This window comes from Misgurnus anguillicaudatus, chromosome 4, assembly GCF_027580225.2.
Source record: "Misgurnus anguillicaudatus chromosome 4, ASM2758022v2, whole genome shotgun sequence".
In the NCBI taxonomy this organism is placed as follows: Eukaryota; Metazoa; Chordata; class Actinopteri; order Cypriniformes; family Cobitidae; genus Misgurnus; species Misgurnus anguillicaudatus.
Window position 1 is genome coordinate 24,085,843 of NC_073340.2, and position 22,527 is coordinate 24,108,369.

At 37.5% G+C, this 22,527-nt stretch overlaps 1 protein-coding gene across 3 annotated transcripts in view; it reads right to left on the reverse strand.

The window, feature by feature from the left end:
- nrg3b (neuregulin 3b) overlaps positions 1 to 22,527 on the reverse strand; it is a 204,939-nt gene that overhangs the window by 84,431 nt on the left and 97,981 nt on the right. For all 3 annotated transcript variants that reach the window (XM_073867023.1, XM_073867021.1, XM_073867022.1), the window contains exon 2: positions 2,161 to 2,293. In XM_073867023.1, the coding sequence (XP_073723124.1) occupies positions 2,161 to 2,293 (133 nt within the window). The remainder of the gene's footprint in view (positions 1 to 2,160; positions 2,294 to 22,527) is intronic.

Genomic DNA, 22,527 nt, shown 5'->3' on the forward strand with positions numbered 1-22,527 from the left:
TACATCTAACACGCCAAAAAAACAAACAAATAGGTTTTTATAAGCTGTCGACCTCAAAAAATGACCGTTTAGACACAGAAATGGAAACTTTTCATAGTACTCCTATTAGTAAAACTGCGTCCAATAGGGGGAAACGTAGTCGGCGATCCACTTTATTCTCCTTAAAGGCTGGGTTTTACGGCTCGACAGCTTATAAAAACTAATTTCTGGGTTCTTTGGCTTGTTAGCTGTACATATTGTCACAAAGCAGCTTTTAGGCATTATTCTGTTTTTTGTTATAAGCCACAAATAACAAGGAGGCGGCCTCTTGCAATACAAAGTCAATGGAGACAGTTTGAATTGTTTTCCCCCCGGTGGGCATGGTTTTCAAGTTATGACGCGCTGCGCTCTGTCTCTATATGACTCGGTGATTTTCACTTCCGGTAATCGTTGACTCATTGGAGAAACGAGAAGCTTGCCACCAGCAAGTAGCCTACTCAAGCCCAAGTCTCTAATGCTCAATCATAAGAGGTAAATATTGTAGCCTACCAAGTATCTCAAGATGTTTGTTTTTTTACTAAATAGTGGTGTAACGGATCGCAGTTGATCCGTGATCCACCTTTCGGCTCGCATGCAATTCACGGATTAATACGCAAATTTAAATAGGGTGAAAGTTGATCATGTGCATGTGTTTCAAAGGCTTGCAAATGTTAACATGTAAGTGATTTTAAACAATTTAACTGCAAAAAGGCGCTAAAGTGTCTGTAGTCCATTAAAATACATTTGGCGAATAAAGCATTGAAAAACAACGTTATTTTTACTTTATGTGGAGCGACTGTTTATGCTGCATCTTCTTCCCCAAGCGCTGTTTGGAATTTGTCCTCCATCTGTATTTGTGTGCGTGTTTAAGTGAACTCAACAAATGTAGGCATGTCAGAATTCAACCCATTGTCACAAAATTACGTACCTATTGTCACATAATTTCGTGAGTATTTTCCGTAACACTGACATGTTTTTCAGCCTTTTTTCGGACGATATGCACATCAAGAGGTATTGCACAGCAATATAAATGGTCATTTTAAGACACTTCACAATAAGATTTGTACTGTCAATACATTATGTGAAAAATCATTGTAGATTATACGTTGAAAACTTAATTCTGTGCTGTGTTAACCATCAAATTTGGACTAATACTGTAACATCTATGACTAACAATGATGTTTGAACATCACATATAAACTTACATAATGAAATAAACGATGTCATCAAACGCAACATTTATAAGACTTGATTACCTTATCCGTCAACGTGATTTCTCGTTCGCGTCTGATTGATGGCCAATCAGCGGTTGAGTTAAAGACTACAAATCCCATAAATCCACGCTGCTTCAGAGCATCATTAAACAACGTCATTTGATGTTATTGTGTTTTGGCGCCATCTAGTGGTAAAAATTCTACGTATTCCACTTTTAATGAAAAAAAAAGGTATAAACCAATACCAAAAGTGATATCCTAACGCAAACACCAAATCTAACCCTAAATCGAAGTGTTTTTGAGTTGAGTAACAAATACGTGACAGTGACACGTTCACAGAAATACGTGACATGTTCGCGCAAAAAGGCGGAAAAACGTGTCAGTGTCACGGAAAACACTTACAAAATTATGTGACTATAGGTACGTAATTTCGTGATACAGGGTTGCAGAATTACAGTTATGCCGCTTACATAATGAAGCATTTCTTTATGTTTGATGACAAGATAGACTTTATATATTATGTAAAATTATGTAGACTAATAATTTAGGTTTAATGTCCAACTGATCAGCCTACTTATTTGTATGTCCCACAGCTGACATGGAATGTTATTAACCGGTTCGGGAACTTTAATTTTTGTTCTAACCGGTTCAGAAACGTTAAATTTAGGGTTGAACCGAAAACTGGAAACGTTAAAATACTGTTTTTTTTTTGTTTGGAACGAACCAATTGGAAAAAATCTGGTTCAAAGCCCTGGTTTATACTAAATATCTGCTCTTGAAATGTGCAAAACTAACAACTGTCCATTGGGTAACAGCTAATCTGGCAAAAGAAACAAAGACAATTGAGAATCTCAGAATTATATTGTGGTTTTGTGGAACAACACACATTTTCGCTTGGCATCTGACACACATTCACACATAGACACACCTGCAATGTCTGTGCACGCCTGCCACTGTTTCGATGATGAAGCACTCTCCCTCATTCAGGCAGAAGGCCATCTCTTGACTGTCTTGGCAGGGCTTGAAGAATTCGGAGCGTACGGTGGAGGTTGTGGGGGCAACTGCGTGTGAAAGAGACACAGGAGGGGAGCGAGAAAATGAGGGGGAAGAGAGAGAAACAGAAAGAGATTAATCAAGATTAAACAAGATTAATCAAATGAATCACACTGTAATAATCCATCTATTTCCATAATGTCCATTGCGGTGTTATTTCTCTATATTACATTATTGATGCTAATCAGATAACACGTTCAAGTGTGATGGTATCATAATGACTCAATTGATTAGTAATGAGATCCTGTAAAGACTACATAATCTAGAATGCATATATAGAGGAGAAAAATTTTATGATACATGCAGTTACAGTCAATAAACCTAATGTAATGAGAAACGGTTTCTACACAAATTATGCACACATATCGGCACTGTTTAGTGGAAACCTCATATCTTATTTTTTCATATATCATTACTATTGCTCACCCTTTATGTCTTTGTGTAGGTTTTGCAAATATTTAACCAACATACTGTATGTATTAAAAGCCTCTGACTAAACCTCGTAACAAAGGATACAAACTTTCTGTGCCAATACCACATACGCCTAAAGGCCGTTTCACACGGTACGCGGCAACCGCGAGTGTTTAGTTCTTTTTCAATAGGAGACGCGAGGAAAGCGTCAAAACGGGGGGCGGTTTCAGATGTGAAGCGGAGTTGGTCCACACGCCTTGCTCGTGCACCCAAAATTCTGTCCCTTCTTCGGACATGGTACTTCTTGAAAGGCGCCGTTGAAGATAAACATATTTGCACTAAATGCTGCACAAAACGCTTCCAATACAAGAGAAAAGCTGAAGCCGCGCGCGATTTTGCTGCTTGCCGCGTATCGTGTGAAATGGCCATTATTCAGTCCGCCGCAATGTTGATTCCAAACCGAGGCTGTGAGGGATGGACGTCCAGAGCGTGCGCTTTAAACCTTGTTTTGTACCACGATGCTGGTCATTAAGCCATCAAAACACAAAAAATACATTGTTTTAAAAATTGCACAGGACAAAAACCTCAGAAAATGTGGATTGTTAATACTTAAAGGGACATATTACCTAATTTGAGATTAGAGTAGTGCATTGTGTAGGGGTGCGCAGGGCAAAAACTAACGCAAGGTTAGTTGTAACACGGACCGTTTACATAGTTTTTTCCATATTGATTTCACGCTGCCAAAAGACAATCTCCCGCAAATTATTGGAAATTGTATAATGTATAATGTTTTTCCAGAGAGTTATTGATGAACAAGTGTTTTGGTGGCATGTAAGTAAATTTTCATCATTTTTTTTGTTTCTAAGTTCGGTGTGTAAGATACCAAATCCGATGCTATGTCATATTAGTCAGTGTCTTGTTGACTAAAACTAAAATAGCATCGTTTTGAAAATGTCTGCAATGTCCTTAGCAACTTTTTTGGTGGGCTTGAAAATATGTTGACCCAGTGGGGTTAATTGTAACGCTGTGTTACAACTAACCCCTCAGCACTTACGATATGAAAACCGCTAACGTTAGCGTAATTCTTACCGTTGTTATGAATAGGCTGCACACGAATGATTGCTGGCTGCCAACAAAATAAATGTGCGGGTCTTATAAAAAATCATGTGTCAAATTTATTTTTGTTCATATCTTTAATATTGATTGAATAAGGTCACGTCAAAGATTAAAATCATAATGAGATGAATGGCTAAAATCAGACTTTGATGCTCATTATCTCAGAATTAGATTTTGAAACTGTAGTATGGTTATTACAGACTGGGTCACATATAAAAAAAATTTTTTTGTCATAATTGTGCTGCTTTTTCTCACATATTTAGACATTTGTATCCATTTATAATTGAACTATTGTTATAAAAGGGCTGGATGAATGAATGCAGTGTGGATACCTGTCTATTATAGACATATATATATATAAACAATATCCACTTCAAGTATATAGACAAAATAGTATAGAAATATTTGCCTGCAAACTTAATTTTTAGCTAGTGTTACAACTAACCCCCTGCCTGTTACAATGAACCCCACCTATGGGGTAAGTTGTAAAGTTTGCACTTCTGTCACGTTTGGTGTAATTGTCCAAGAATGGTAAGTACTAGAAACAAACGGCAAATGTTCATTTGTAACAGAGATGTGTGTGTTGCTTTTGTAAAAATATAATTTATCAAACTCAAATATTTTTTGAATGGTTGAGCCAAAACCAAAAAGCTTTAGGTTGTGCCCCGCTCTCCCCTACATATTATCTGTTTTGGATATTAGCCTGCTAGCTAATCGCTAATTTCTCATTTTGTAATCATGTTTACTTTTCTTTAAACACCAATATAGTGCAACAATACAATATTTTATGACAACAACTATGCATACTTTTGCGCAAATGTTATTTAGTTAGAAATGAATCCTGCTTTTGTTGATTACAGTCAATATGCTTAAAATACTTAAAGGAAAAAAGTTTTTAACGTATTCATGCCGTGCGTTTTTTCTAATCTGTACAAATTGGAATGATATACTTCGTTATAGGACTATATTAGTTTTAAAAAGAAAAGTAAGCATGCTTACAACATTCAAATTTAGTGATTAGCCAATAGGCTAATAACAGATCAGATTTTATGTACATATTGCGCTGCTCTTATCTCAAAATTAGCTCATATGTCCCAATCCAAGATTTCTGAGGTTCATTGTCCTTTGGGAATTTGTATATTTACGTAATTTCTATGTTTTGATGGCTAAACAACCAGCATCCCAGTACAAAAATAAGTTTAAAGCGCACAATCCGGACGTCCATACCTCTCAGCCTCGTTTTGGAATCAACATGGCGCCAGGCTAAATTAAGCGTATTAGATTACTTAGAATGTCATATATTGATACCAATAGATAGAAATGATTTAGCTTTTCTACTTGTTTAAAATATCATGTTGTAAAAGCTAGAAGTGAAAGGGAGGTATTTGCTAATGTATGGTAACCCATACTTGGAATGTGGCATCTGCATGTAACCCATCCAGTGAATACTGCTCGTTTGATTTCCAAGATATAATCTGCCTTGATCATCGGCTGTTTTGAACAATCGGCCGATGTCCGATTTATTAATGATTATAGGCCGATATATGTGCACAACTCCTTTGGATTCTCAAACTGTCAGTAACTCCACCACACTACACTCACTACTAACGCTATGCGATAGCTTTTTTCATAATACACTTTTTGATACTTTTGGAGCTTTGGTGTTACCGACTTTGCATATAAATAATTTAATCTATAAAGACATCAATATTCTTGGCCTATCTTTATGGAAAATAAAAATGCAAATTCCTGCTAAAAGTTGTAAACTTTAAAGAGTACACAAGCATATTAAACATGAACTAAATGCCATAACACTTAAATTTTGATTCCATGTGGTCTTTATCTCTATGGGACTGCTACGTATTGGCTGCTTAATGTCTTTAAATTAAAGCAATTTATGAACAAAAATAACACGCTTACTCAAAGCCGCAGCTTAATGCATCCACATGCTGGTCCAAATTAAATTGCCTACATTAGCACCTTTACTACTCAAATAGCAGCAATGATTCACATACAAAACACAGCACTTCTCGGGAAGCATGCCGTTTATAGTAGGCAGGCAAACAGAGCATGCACCTTTTAATCTGGATGAGAACAGAGCTAGTCCGATGAATATGGTTCCTCTGACCCTTTCCAGTCTGCCTGACTTCAGCATCCATATGAACATCTCCTGAATACAAAAGCAGGGCCTGCAGCAAAACTGCTACGCAATCGTGCCGCCACCAGCCATGTCCATAAGTAGAAAACACAATGCATTGAAAGCATTCACGCATGCACCAGCATACAGCCCATAATCTCTCAGGCATCTGCCACAAGATGAAATAAAGCACAAACTTTCATAAGCACGGCGAAGATGAAGGCCGCATCTGTAGTCAACAGCTGCCGGCAGCATCCGCGCTTGGGTGAAAAAACTAAACAAAACGTGGCAACCCAAATAGCATCAGACACCTGCAGTAACACAGGAAAGGTCAAATCAATCTGTTGTTCTCACATATTGATGGATAAATCTCTGGTCACTGGTGCGGAAGACGATGACGGATTGGAAAATTGTTAAAACGAGAAAAACAGAACAAAGACGCGCTTCAAACGTTCACGAGAAGGCCGCGATGGATGACTCCATTACGAGGAGTCACGCGGAAGCCAAAAGCAAGCGCTTAGCACCATAAACAACACAATAACGGTGCAGAATTCCTGATCTCAGACTGCAACACAGTGTGTTTTTCATATCCTCTCGGTCAAGTGTCTATAGAAACGGGGGCTTTATGACTTCAGATAAATCATCTCAAAGGCATTGATCAAACAGCCATTGATCTGCACATTTTGTTGTTAAAACTGAGGATTCCATTCGGTAGCTTATTAGTCTCATTTTTCTTCAAAGTGGCGTTTCAAACCCGACTGGTATACTGCTTCAAACCGGCCAGTCGATGGGCAATCAGCAGTGTTTACTGTGTGACCCAGGGCTACTTATGAACCTGATCTCTCTCCGCTAAAGCCGATCGTAAAACCTGACACATTGAGCCCGTCTGCAAGCAGGGAGCGCTAAACATGCTTTTTTATAACAATTGCATGGGACCGTATTAAAAAAGCAATACGTAAACGGGGTATGTTTTCGACGGGATGGCGGAGGAGCGTTTCAATCGATGCCATGGGATTCAGAAGAGCTATTAGCAATCAGCGTCATTTTAGGAGCGATCATTGACGAGTTTATTCAATCAAAGGTGGTAAACGCATGCGGAGACAGCAATGAGGCGCAGCAACCCACAATCCCTGCTTTATTCCTTTGTTTGCTATTGACAGATTATTGAAACAGAACGGAAATCGAGCACGTGGGCGACGACCCCCACCATCTAGACTAATGAAGTATTCAGGCAAGTAATGATTTTCACTACCCACAATGGGCTTTGGTGTAAAGACCAAAGTTTTACACACCGGCAGATGTACTACAAAATTGAATGAAGATGACTATTCAAACCCAATGTGAAATTCATTCATTTGTTAGTTTACCTCACCAGTAGGGACCATTGTACGAGAAGCAGGGGCGTAGCCACGAGGGGGCCTGGGTGGGCCTTGGCCCCCTCATTTACATATCCGCCCCCTCAGATTTCCAATGGCTTAAAATAAAATAAGAAAATGTTGATTTCTTAGTCTGACTGATAGATTGACCAATCAAAATGCTGCACTGTGAAATGCAGCTGTTTTTAAACTTGATTGGATTAGCTTATGTCATGTGTTGTTGTGCGTAACTTATGCTGTCATCTTCGCATGAGAGTTCATTATGCTGGCGCGCAAAGGCGCGTTAAGCCGTTTTATTTATAGGTTTTAAGCTATTGCCCCCTCATTTTAAGATGGGACCCCCCAAAAATAAAATTCTAGCTACGCCCCTGACGAGAAGCGAGTGAATTTGCACCGCGGGACCGCACACATCAGACGGTAAGGTTGCAGGGGCGGCTGGCTGATGCACCACGTGATAATTGCTCAGCTTCTGGTTCGTTACTTAATGATAAATCCCCCTCTAGTTATTCCCAAAATGGTTTGTCATAGCATTTGATTCATCCTGGTTGCTTCAAAATTAGCTGATTTTCTTTTTAAAAAAAGCAATCTGTAGTCCCTTGATAAGTTCAATGAAAAAGTCTTTCAGCAATTCCAAATTGAATCAGTAATTCCCCCATAGGTTAAAAATTGGACAAAACAAGATGCGTTCACGCTCTACGACAACGTGACAAGGTATAAACGTATTTTTGTGTCTGTGGTTTACAGTAGCTATACATTAGGGACAAGGTCTTTATCTGGAAAAAGGATTCATAAATAAAATCAATGCTGTAAAAAACATTCTCAATATGCAATCCTTGTTTAATTGGTTGCTTTATTCTGTTGTTATTATAATTAGCTTTTTATATAACAACAGCAGTCTGTGGTGTGTCCTCATTTAAATAGGTAGGTAAAACCAAATGTCCCCACAGCGATACTAAAACCTCGAATCACCTGGATCGTGGGGCTCAGCCAATTGCCCCCATGAGAAAACAGTTCCAAAAACACAGTAAATATTGCCTTAATGAAATCTAAAAATGCAAAAACGTTTGTGTGAGGGTTTAAGAGGTAGAGGATGGAGCTGAAAAGTGAATATGTGTGCGTTTGCGTGCCACTTTTTCCAACATTAACCTTATTTAATCTTATATAAGTGCTAAGTAGCTTTGGAAAAAGAAACGGTTGTTCCAATAGCCAGCGCGACATGATTACAATCCCATGCATTATGTAACGTATGTACTGCAGCGGTTCAACAGCGAAAACAATCAACCAATTTAGACATCTTAGCACTCCTACATCCCTGATTTAAAATTCCCTAGTGTTCTCATTCAGCCTCAAATCCCAAGCCCTTTAAAACACACAAGAGATGAAAAGAAAGGCGTATTCAATATTCCAAAGGCATCTCTTTTAATAACACGCATGTTGTTGGCAACCCATGCACATCCATGTGTGAAAACACACGTCACCACAGAGACGGCCATGCGCATTTACATTTGTAACGTTTTTCTGAAAGCCTTCCCCGTAATCACCCCACTCATTAGCGTGCTTATGCAGTAGCTAATCTCTGGAGAGACACCAGAATGAGAAGAGCACTTCTGTGTTGTTTACTGCGCTGCACATCAAACACTGCACACACACAGAGCGGGAAGGTCTTTTGGGAACCACGGGCTTAGTTTTCCCATCATGCACTACTGCCCACTGGCCGGCTGCTCTCTTCTGAGAATCTGTGTCTGACCGATGAGAGTTTAGAGCTTACACCACCGTAAAACCCTAGCTATAATGGCTAGTGGTAGGATGCATATTTTGAATAATGCATGCCCATATATTAGAATAAATTAGGTAAGTAACAGTATCTGCTCTTCACTAATAAGAAAATATAGATGTAAGGAAAATAGTTATTGGATCCTGGCTGTTTATTACACTGTGGGCATTTTCTCACCCACAGTTAAACTTAACACAATATATCACCACTTGAATTTTTCATTCTTTACTGGGGAAAAATGTGTTTTAAAGTACTGTAAACAAAAACAAGATGCAATTTATTATTTTATTATTATTATTGTTTGAATAATACTATTGTTTTTGCATATGATACATACAAATAGAGTCTACTGAAGCACAATAGATTTATTATTATTTACCTGCAATATTTCAAAGTTTTTAAAGGCATAATATGTCATTTTCTCCTCTAGAGGTTGCTAAACAACAACAATGGCCACAGCTGACTTTATTAAAGAGTGTGGAATGATGGGAGTTGAAGTTTTCACCTCCAGTATCGATAGGAATTAGAGGCGTCATGCCCATTCAAACTGAGGGGCACATGCCCCCTCGGTTTTTGGAGCCAAATGGATTTTGCATGCAACCTCAAAATCAAAGAAGCGTCCATTCATCTGTTACTTGTCTTTTAATCTCTTTAACATGCACAATATTATCAATTCTGTGCTGCATCCTTGTCACTTTTTAGAGATTTTTGCCATTTTGATAGTGTTTTGATCATGTTACATTAATTTATTCTGGCGGCAGGTGCTGCAGTCAGCGCAGCTGCAGACGTCATCAGCGTCTTAGCGTGCCCACGAGCTTTGCTGTTGCTGCTGCATTTGGCTATCTGAGCAATTAAAATGTGTACAAAAAAGCTCACAACATTTCCAAACCCCAGTACGGTAATGTGCAGTTAACCTCCTCTGTGTAGAAAATGTATGGTTTAGCCTAAAATGTGACCGTCTCGATGTTATATAGTACAGATTTCTAGATTCATCTTCTTGGTACAACGCCAAAGTTCACCAAAGTTTACGGGGGCGCGGAATAACACATGCTCACATATGCTCACAAAATGCATTAATGACACAATTAAACAAGTCATTAAACTAAACGTAAATAAACAAAACATGCCGTTTCAGATGTAAATATGATGCCAATATGTCATAATTCTGATTGAATAGTATTTGATATAAAAGTTAGTCAACACTTTTATTTTGGAGGTTTTTGCATGAAGGCAGGGGCGCTCAGATTGTTAGAAATGTAAGTGCCATGGAAAAGACTGAACGCTCTATAATATTTCGATTCATGTCTGTGTATGCACAAATTTCTGTGAACTGTGCCCCCTTAAAAGAAAATGGTCCATGACGCCCCTGATGTTTCATGGATGATGTATTAAAATAAACTGTTCCATTACAATTAGGACTGTCTAAATTAATTAACGCAAATTCATTTTAACGGCACAAATTTTATTAACTCATTCCCCATAAGCCATTTTTGTGATTTTCACAAAAGTTTCACAAAATTCCTCTAAAAATATATAAACATACAAATATATCTAATGAAAGAACATACCCTCTGCTGAAATAATAGCATTTTTTTGTGAAGGAATTTTGTTAGAGATCAGATTCAGAACGATAATCAAAACATACACAGAGTTTAAAAATAGTAAATAACGTTTTGGCTTCAGCTTTTCATAAATTGGGTAAGCCATCTATTGGACAATCGCGGTATTGCAGATTACCATAAGAATACATTTTTTATGCAAATGTTTTCTCTTAATTGATGAGATAACTCGTCAATGGCGGGGAAAGAGTTAATGTGCGATTAACGCAACACACAATTTCTGTTTGACACTTGGTCTAGCCTCTAGCCCATAGTTGGATAGAAACGCAGCTTTAGACCGTAAATGTGACCCGTGCTGTATAAATGAGTTGAGGTTTTGATAAAAATAAGAACATTAACTCTTTCCCCGCCATTGACGAGATAACTTGTCAATTAAGAGAAAACGCTTCCCTACCAATGACGAGAATTTCCGGCTTTCCGGAATACCGCTATTATCCACCAGGTGGCGCACTTTCACAACTTATTCAACCCGGAAATAGTGAAAGAGAAAGAACCCCGTGTATGTTTTAAAGATCGCTCTTCATCTGATCTCTATCAAAAGACCTTCACAAAAATGGAATTATCTCAGCTTTTTGCTCAAAATTGGGTGGTTTTGAAGAAACCTACCCATGTTTGAGAGGTGATAAAAAGAGAACTAAAGAAGGTAGGATGAAACGTTTTTTTTAAATCAGAGGGTCTATTCTTTCATTTGATATGTTGTTTGTTTATATATTTAAAGAAGAACATTTTCTGGAAGGCATTAAACTTTTATGAAAATCTTGAAAAATGCTGGCGCTGGCTGGCACCTTTTTAAAAAACGCTGGCGGGGAAAGAGTTAAGAAAACATTAAGCCGTCGTCTAGCGATCCATAAATGCTTAACTAATAAACAAAGGATGGTTGTCCATCCACTTGCGCATCTGAAATTTTTGTTTCAGTTTTAAAACATGCAGGAATGAGAAAATAAAGTGCAGGACTTGCTTGCTGTAAAAAAATAAGGTGACCATGATATCACCAAGTAAGATGTGATCCTGGATCAACACCACTGTTGGTCCTGGATCATCATTTTAATTAACCGATCAGATTGCAGGATTAGGATTAGTGTGTATGTTAGATTTAGATTTAGGATTGGGTCAGGGGCTTTTAAGGAATACTCCTCAAACTACTATTTCACACTATTTTGAGGGTTTAAAAATGGTTAGGGTTTGAGTTAAGGGTAGGTTGGGGTATCTTTGACTAAAACGTTGATCCAGGATCAACAAAAAATGTTTATCCAGGATCACATCTTACTTGGTGAAATCACGGCGACCTAAAAATAATTATTAAGAAATATAAAGTTTGGCACCTGATTGATGTAAAAAGAGTTATTAAGAGCGACAGGATGCGAGAACGATCTTGCTTATGCTGACTGACACATCTAATGTGCGTGCACACAGACGCATGAGTGCCCGACCCCGATATATACACATCTTCACAGAATTGCAGTTTTAAAAATATCCGTTTTGACAAGAATTCATGCTTGTCTTAAGTGAATGTCTGGTTAACTGTTCAGGAAAAAATCTGATGTGTAACATTATATTAAATCTGCATTACAGTTTAAATCTTAAAGCCATCTATGTCAATGCCAATTAAACAATAAAAGAAAAAAAGTTTGACATATATTAATATTGTTTTTAACTTTATGTGTGCCAAATCCATTAGTTTTACCAGTGGTTTTAAATAGGACATATCCTGAAAATCTGACGTTTTACATAAGTGCTATATATTTGGGTCCCTAGTGCTTCTATCAACTTAGAAAATATGAAAAAGAACAATTCAGTAAATTAGTTTTAGTAAACTATTTTCTGCAAGCATGTGGAAAAATAGGTAATTGAAATTTGGCTCCCCCTGTGATGTCAGACAGGGGATACCGCCCTTTAATCTGCATTATCTAACCACCAGCGCTGCCATTTAGTGCTGAGATCAGCTTATTGCATTTAAAAGCACCTTTTTTTTTCACACCTACAATTTTAAGTAAGGCGCGGAGCGGAGGGTCTTGTATCACACTGAAGAGGCTTATTTCCCAATAACTACCGGCTGCCTCTACATTATCCCGCTTATTACACGGCTACTTGCCACATAAGAAAAAAAACTGGACATGAATATGAATTTGAAACATTTTATGGGCATATCTGTTTTAAATTAACATTTTTATCCTTCCGCGAAACTTTGCACAGATGCATAAAATGACCGTAATACCTTATTAAGATCCTCTGCTTCATACTTGTCTGTCTCCATTTTTTCTCTTTTAGCCAGTCTTTGAGAAGTTTTAATACCCATTCTGTTTTTTTTGTGTGTTGGCTTCGTAGCTGTCATGCTCTATTTTGTCAAGTTCAGTCTCAGTAAGCTCTCTGTGTCTTGTCGTGGTTGTTCAGTGTTTGTCACAAGATGGCGCCAAACAGTAATATTTATTGATGTCCGGCTATGCGTTATTATATTGGAGCGGTTATTATTTGAAAAGAACAAACCTGCAAATGTCTCAACTGACCAATCAGAATCAAGCATTCCAGAAAGCCGTGTAATAACATGCGATAATAAATTATCTATATGGTATTTTGAGCTAAAACTTCACATACATACTCTGGGGATTTATTTTACAACTTTAGGTCTGGATGCGGTAATTTCGTTTTTTCATACCTTTTTTTTTTTAGAAAAATGTGCTTGGATTTTTCTCAAAATAACTAGATGACTCTGTCAACTTCAAACAGATGTAGCTTTTTCATGTTTTGTCAGATTCAAACAAATTGGGCATTGATGTGAAGTTTTTTAATAGAGAATGTTATAAAAATATGAAAAATAAATTTGAACATTTTCACAAGTACTACTCATAACACATGCATTTTGCATTCTAAAATTTAACTGAATAAAAAATATTTGCCCCTACACTAACATGGACATTATGATTAAAGGTTTTTAATTGCATATTTCACTAAATACATGTAATATAAAATAACACATTATTTAATCAATCACTTATTAAATTTTATTTATTTACTATAACTTTAATATTACAGTGCACTTTTTACCTTGTTTTTACCTGGTGTAAGGTTACCTCACACGTTACTTGCGAAAAATAGCCAGATTACGTATTTTTTCCTCCAACACTGTTTATCACTGTACAAGTTGATTTATCTATGTACAGATTTCACTCTGTGCAGGTCATGACACCTGCCCAAAGGGTTCACGTTCATGTTCACCTTTGATGTGACCCACCTTGCATCTCACCATTCACGCTCACCCATTGGGGCCTGCTGTCATGGACAAATGAAGGTTAGCGGGAGGGATCTGTGCTTAAAATCGCATGCCTTTACTGTCAACCGAACGGTGGCCTACGAGTGCTTCTGCTTACTGATGGCTCATGATGGCAGTACACACCGACATCTGTCACACAGTAAAAGCTTCCTGTCTTTCAGCGGTCAGGATGACAGGCCCTTGGGGCAACTTTCTATGCTCTGAACTTACATGCTTTGGAGCCATTGCTCTGGGGCTTTTAAATGTGTGGGTCCAAAAAGAAGCAGAAAGCCAAACTCGCACTAGGAGACATGAAAAATGGAGATAAATGAAGATCGTTGATGAGAGTGGTTATTTGATGCAGCAAGTATATAGATCTATTAACGCCTTTAGTTACGCGAGTGGATTTTTACTGTGTCCTTTGCGCATTTTCATTATGCTAAACAAGTTAAAAGCTTTCACCTATGAATTACAGTGCAGATTTAAAAGATGATTTACTTGCAGGCATAATGGAGGCAGAAAGCGCTACAGGGCCTCAGTTTGATAAGATACGACAGTCATTTTTGGACATGGATGTGGGACATTTTAATCTGCTCACAGAAGCATGAAATGAACATTTTCTTTTCTCTTTAAAGTGGCCTATACTACCATTTTTCATTTAGATGCAGTTTAGACGCCTAAAATGACAGCGTGTTTGAGGCCAGCAAAAATGCAGCAATTCACATAATGGATTGGCGCGCCAGCGCAGCACCTTCGGATATCACACGATTGAAGTTTTGGCGTAAACAGTGATTTTTTTCGAGCTGCGCTTGCATCGACTTCATCACAATGGATCTCCTGGATGGTTTGAAAGTGAGGGGTCTGAAGTAGCTTATTTATCGAGGGGGGACAAATGAGGCCGAACATTAAGGAAGAAAATTGCATGAATTGAATGAAAACATCACCCACTGCCTCAGATAACAGCAGAATGAACTGCACTGTATAAAGTGAATGATTTTTATATTAAATGAACAATAGTCCTTTCTGTACTACCATATTGTTCATAACTAGCATGCACTACATGGCATGTTGCAAAGTATACACCACTAAATTCAGTAAAGACAAATCTTAATGCAGTATGCAAATACATAAAAGAAGTATCGGTCTCGAGACCGGTCTCAAGACCACTTTTTAAAGGTCTTGGAATCGACCACATTTTTACTCGGTCTGTCTCGGTCTCAGACAAAGAAGACTCTGAATTTTATTTCAAGACCGGTCAAGACCACAACTGATGGCACATCACAAATTTATTTTTTATCATTAATTTAATGCAGTTTATTCAGGTTTGGCATATAATGTCGCCATTGTTTAAGCATTGTTTAGGTTTCTTCCAATGACAATTTTTCTAATTTTATTACTAAAAACACCTGCATTGTGTTAAAGGAATATTCCATTTTCTTAAAAGAAAAATCCAGATAATTTACTAACCACCATGTCATCCAAAATGTTGATGTCTTTCTTTGTTCAGTCGAGAAGAAATTATGTTTTTTTGAGGAAAACATTGCAGGATTTTTCTCATTTTAATGGACTTTAATAGACACCAACAATTAACACTTAACTCAACACGTAACAGTTTTTTTCAACGGTGTTTCAAAGGACTATAAACAATCCCAAACGAGGCATAAGGGTCTTATCTAGCAAAACGATTGTCATTTTTGACAAGAAAAATAACAAATATACACTTTTAAAGCACAACTCCTCGTCCAGATCCGGTCGTGATGCACCAGGTGACCCCACGCAATACGTCATGACGTCAAGAGGTCACAGAAGACGAACGCGAAACTCCGCCCCAATGTATACAAGTGTGTTGAAAGAGGACCGTTCCTACGTTGTTGTATGTCAACTGATACTAATTAATGTCTTTGTATCAGTTTATTGTTTACAATGGTCCGCAAATGTGCGTTTTATATATGTAACACGTGACCTCCCTACGTCACTACACATTTACGTTAGGTCGCGGTGGACCGGACCTAGACAAAAAGTTGTGGTTTAAAAGAGCATATTTTTTATTTTTCTTGTCAAAAATGACAATCTTTTCGCTAGATAAGACCCTTATGCCTCGTTTGGGATTGTTTATAGTCCTTTGAAACTCCGATGAAAAAAACTGTTAAGTGTTGAGTTAAGTATTAAGTGTTGGGCTCTATTAAAGTCCATTAAAATGAGAAAAATCCTGGAATGTTTTCCTCAAAAAACATAATTTCTTCTTGACTGAACAAAGAAAGACATCAACATTTTGGATGACATGGTGGTGAGTAAATTATCTGGATTTTTCTTTTAAGAAAATGGAATATTCCTTTAAGTGGATGGCAAGCCATGGAAAGACTTGGTCTCGGCTGTCTTGGTATTGACTTGGTCTCGACCCTTTAAAGTCTTGGTCTTGTCTTGGTCTTGGCCTGTCTTGGTCATGACTTGGTCTCGGTTTAGGTGGTCTTGACTACAACACTAGCTTTGTGGTTTGGGGAAGACCTTTCACTATCCGCTTTTTAAGTCTGACGTCACAAGACACTGCTTCCGTGTCCAAATGCTCTATCAGATGCTTGAGAAGACAACAAAAAATACTAATACAGACTCACGGTGAGCTTTAAAACTATGTAAAATCATGATACTATCTCCATACTGAAGTCCTTGATGACAATACAGCATTTTATCTTTAATGAATCATTAAAATGTTGGTGTCCGGGATGCCTTGAGCCTGGAGAATATAGTGTACAGCGTGAGTTTATAAAAGCTTAGCCTAAATGTGTGCTATAAATAAACAGACTGTAGTCTCTCTCTCTTTAAATTGTAGTCTCTCTTGAGATCAGTGAAGGCTTGGACCCAGAAACTGTATTTTTACGTCACAACTTAACAACTTAACTCTAATAATAATAGCAGGCACATAATGTATGGGCATGGTGTTTGGGTCTACACACTTTTGGCATTACAGTACATATTACAGCAGTAAATATACTTTTTAAAAAAAGTCATAAAGTGCTTCATAACTACATGATCATATACGAAAAAGAGATTACTGAAGGAAGTGAAAGTTAAGAAAAGTTGAACGTGTCTAGACAGATGTCTTCCCCTGAGAGAAAAAAGAGACTATCTTTAAATCCCCTGTGATCAGAAGACAGATAAAACTTAAGAGAGATTAATGCCAGAAACGAAAACCATTACCGCCCCGAACAGAAGAAATCAGTCAGAATAAATTGATGAAAAGTCTACAATCTGTAGGTAAGGCGAACAGACTTATCCCAGCACTTCCTCTAGAAACAACAAAAGCCGTGATTGAACAAAGTGTGTCTGACTAAATTAAAGTGACAATTAAGACAAAACTTGTGGCCTGCAGGAGTTAAATAAGACTCCAGTGGTTTACTGTCACTGTTACAATGTAATCAAAGTCAGTGGCGTTTCCTCTGAGGCGGCGGAAAAATTGGATGAATAAATAATTTACAATACATAAAATAAACAATGTGACCCTGTCTGTGAAATTTTGATTAAAGTATCATAATCTAATTATGAGTTTAGGAACATTAAAGAAAAAACAACAAAAAAGATAAAATGTGTTACATATTCCTGTAATTGATAGATTGCGAGATACAGTACATTAATTTTCATTTATAATCATAAAATTAATGATTTCAAATACTGACAGTGTTGGGTCGGGTTGTTTCAACCAAAAATCCTGGGTTGTTTTAACCCGTGGTTGGGTCAAATATAATAATTTTCTGTCTTAATTTAAAAAGCACCTACTGTATTGTCCAATTCACGTTTTTACATTTCCTTTGGTGTGTAAGTGTGTATTAGTAAATGTTATCGATATGCAAAAGGTACAAATCCCAAAGTAAACAATGACGCAAGTTATCGTCTCCAAATCTCTTTTCTTGGACTACAACAAACACACGGATTGTAAGCAAGAGTTTACTTCCTGGGATTGGTAATGTAGCCAAGACCGACATTATCATAATTCCTCCCACTTCGGACATACAGCCTATAAGTTAACTCCTGTTAGCATTGCGTTGTGCACAAATCTTTTAAACATGATAAGGAGCGTCAGACACAAAAAAAATTATTCATTCAATGTACTCAATTTTTTTAAGGTAAGTGGTTGCAATCAATTTATTTAAGCTACATTTAAACAACAACAAAAAAATTGAGTAAATTAAATGAATAATTTTTTCAGTGCATTTCCGGCTGATGTCAGAGGTATTCAGGCCAATCACACAGCACTTTTCAAATCCGTGCGTTTCAGGAAGAGAGAGAAATCTGGACCTAAAATGTACGGTATGTGGAAAATAATAAAGCAATGAGCTGCTTCGCGCCGTGCCTAACAACGCCCCTTAGCTGTTATAAAATGCACTGGTAACCCACTGCTTCTTGGGGCTTATTGCTTTTATAAAACGGTTACTTCATATGGATAGCAGGAATTCATAAAAAAAACACAAGTTGTAATTATATTAGTACAAATATTACTCTTCCACCAAACAGAATCAAGTGTGTCTGCAACAGAGCACAGTTCCCAAGCAACACAGACGCAGCAAAGACATAATGAAAATATGATTAAAGACTGTGATGTTTATTTTTATAAATCAACATTCATCTAATTTATACATTAACATTTATATCGTGCAACTGTAGAAGTGATGATCAAATATGCTTGGAAGCAATATGCTTAACTCTTTCCCATTCAGCATTTAAAAAAAAGTTGCCACCCCGTTTTAGTTTGATGCCTTCCAGAAAAATGATATTCTTTAAATAAACATAGGGCCTAAAATATATCAAATGAAAGAACAGACACTCCGCTTTAAAAAAAAAAAGTTTCATCCTTCCTTCATTTATTCTCTTATCAACTCTCAAATTTTCAGCTAAAACCTGAGATAAATGCAATTATCTGATCAGTGGGGTTACCGGGATATTTTATCACGGCTTAGAATGCGTTTCAACCAATCAGAATGAAGAACAAGAACGGGCCGTTTTATAATGTGTTTTTTGAACCATAAACCACGCAAACACATTGTATTATGTCAAATACACAAAATAACATAGTTTTTAGAAATGAAACAGGTTCACTTTAACCCAGTCCATTTTTGACCCACCCAGCATTTTTGAGTGTATTTTACATAAAAACTACCAGAAGTTGGCTTCCTTAACACTGATTTTAATCTTTGATTTGTATCATGGCCTTAGTTAATTTTTAAAGATATCAAGGTTATATTTTCACACAATGTTCTTTACATTATGTAGGAAGGCTTCAGCTGATTTTTCACAACCTAAGTCATAAATTATTACTGTGTAGTTATGAATTACTAATTGTTATCACTGTCCAACTGTCAATGTATAGGAGGACTAGAAAATATCAGCAAAAAGTCGCATGAGAGCATCTGTCGCTGTTATTGGCTCATTTCCCTGTCAATAATACCCCGCCTTTTTTGCCCGCAAGTCAACAGGCCGGTAAATGGGGCTGAATCAGGCAGACTAGTGGAAATGAATGGACTAATTACAAAGTTAACAACTCATCCACTTGGACATCAGCACTTACACTCATGTCGCGATCTAAATGAACTTGAAATGAAACAAACTGAGCTGTGGGGCTTAGTGAGTCGGCTCAGTTTATCACGATTGCTGTGATCATCACGGTCACCGAGGTTTATTTGACTACAGTGAATTTTAATAATCATAAGAGCTAAAGAACAGTTCACTAATAAAATATACACAAAATATGGTTGTTACTGTGCTACTGTATTCCCTTGAACACCAGTGATCAAAACATAACATCTGCAATGGCCTGACAGGGAAAGAACCTAAGTGGTTTTAGTAAGATGGTAATTAAGCAGGATGTCTCGTATGCATTAGCAGAATATAAAAGGGGAATTATGTACTTTCACATCGCCTATGACAGTCCATAAATGACTTTAAACGCACTGCTTGAAAAATATTATATGAATTATTAAGCCTTCCATTCATAAAGCAATTCACAAGTTTAAAAAAGCTCAAAAATAACAATAAGTGGTCCGTAACGTGACTAATGTGGAGGTATAAATGGCTCTAACAATCCATCTAAGACCTACATCTAAGAAAAGATGAATGTGGTAGTGTTAATAGGCTCCAAAATATTCTTAAATATCCAAAAAAAACAGTTTGATTAGCTTAGTTGCTTTTCTAATGGTGGATTTTAATTTAAATGTGTGAGAGAAAAGGACAGATATGGCGCCAAACAAATTATCAATCAAGTCAAGATTAAACCAAATGCCCATATCCTCTACTCTAGAATAGGTAGCATCAACGCTATAAAAAATAGACAACAAGCCATAAAACTCCAATTTTGATATCCTGGGGTCTTTAAATCTACAGCACGCAAAGGGAAATGGATGCAAGGAGATGTACAGTAGAGCTAAGTGCTATACAATTCTCTCTATGTGTCAACAAAAGCCATTAATTGATATTTTATAGCGTATTATACTAGCAATGTACCGATATCCTGCAGCAGGAACAAGAGCAGTAAAATTTTCCAGAGATCCGGATTACACACCATTGTCTTTTATGGGCACGCGGCAACAAAACCAGGACCCTTTAGCCCCCCAAAGTCCCCTGATGTACTGCAGATTTGGCCAGTTATTCATCATTTGATCTGCTCAAATCGTCCTGCCTCCCACACTCTCAAAGCGTCAAACTGATTCATGTATTCATTATCCACTCCGGAGGATGCATGCCTAAGCTCACGCTCTCTCTTTCTCTTATGGTCTCTATATCTTTGCTATTCTTATTTCTCGTCTTCCTCCTCCTCCTCATCTTTCTCTATCTCTCTCACGCGCAGCCGCTTTATGTTTCTGCTTGCTCTCGAGTTTCTCTATAAGGGGAGGATTTATAATGAGCCATCTCTTAGAAGATGCGACAGATAAGAGTTTTTTTGGAAATGCAATCGAAGAGCTACACCGGGTACTGTAGTGAAGTCTTATCTTTTCTTTCAAGTGCATTGTGGGCGGAGCTTCCACTGTAGCTCGCTGCAGAAAAGGCCACATGGTACACAATCTCACGGGGTGTTTGACCAGAGTAACCTTGAGGATAAGAGAACAGCTGCAGGGCTAATCCAGGGTGGAGGGGAGTCTCCTTTGAGTTGGGTGTCCTCTTGCATCTTCTGTCTCGTACAAGTGCACCACACACACCTTAACTCCAGTGCTGGAGAGGAAGTGTAGCTCTGTCAGCTTCACTGTGAGCACGGCTATATTTAACAGCCAATGAAATATTTATCCACAGGCTGAGATAGAGGATTTGCAGAGGCAGCAGGGGGGAGGGAGTCAGGGTGAAGGTGAGGGGTCCGGATCCACACAAAAATCATGTGTCAATGCACCAAAGTGAACGTCACAAACAAATAACTAGTTTGCTGGGGTTTTTGGTTGTTTTTGTGCTGGATTCTGTAATATAAGTCAAATGTTAAATAGTAAAAAGGTTAATTGTCAGTAACAAATTGTCACTGGGGCATTATTTAAAAAAATCCTATTATGTACAATTTAGGAACAAAAATGTATACATTTGGTACCATTATGTACATTTGAGGTACTATTATGCACGCTTTGGTACTAATATAGTAGGGATGCACCGAATGTTCGGCAACCAAAATTATTCGAACGAAAACTCATTTTCGGTGTCCGGCCAAACAAGTGAAAAGGCTGAATAAATTTTACAATGTGGTGACGTGATTAAATAGTAACCAGCAAAGTGAGAGACGAGCAAATGTAGCAAACATCTTGGTAAAAGCATTTTAAAGTGTCAGAGAAAGACGCGAAAACATCACTACAATTTTACAACATCACTATAATTAGAAATCAAGACATCCTGAACACCATGCAGCGTATGAGAAAGAAACGGTGCCGGTGATCCTTGGTATCTCCTGAATGCCCAAGCATGGAGAACGAGAGACATTAGCTATTTAACTCATGTCATAGCATGGCGAAGAGTGTCAGCAGTATGTAATAAAAACTTCCTAAAACCAGTAAAGTCCTAAAATGACAAACATGCTTATATTAAATGTAGGGAATCTAATTTAGAAAAATGCTAACGGTAGCTGATTAGCAATGAAATCACGATCCCACCCTCCATTTAAATCGCCATCCAAAGTCACGCCTCTTTCAAAACACATGAACACGTACAGATCAGACGTCCACATCTCATGTCTCATTCACCAGTAAGAAAACTTTGCAGTTCAAAGTGAATAACATTACCAAAATAACCAACATAAGAATTAGTTAAAGCACACTTTTGGTTGTGTAGACGTAGTAACTATATCGTTATGCTAATCCATAAACGAACACAAATTTCATAAGCAACACAATGTTTCATCAAAGTAGAATATCTGAATCCATCTCAATACAACCTACCTTACCAAAATAAACAGTGCAACGACCCTTTCAGACCCTTTGCCTCCTGCAGCTGTTTGCGTCTCTTGGTAAAGCAGTAAAGTTACGGCTGTTAATTTGGGTTTTTGCTCTTTGCTGATCCAGGCAGTTTTTGCTATTGTTAAAAAAAGATGTCTTTCGTTTTGTGGCT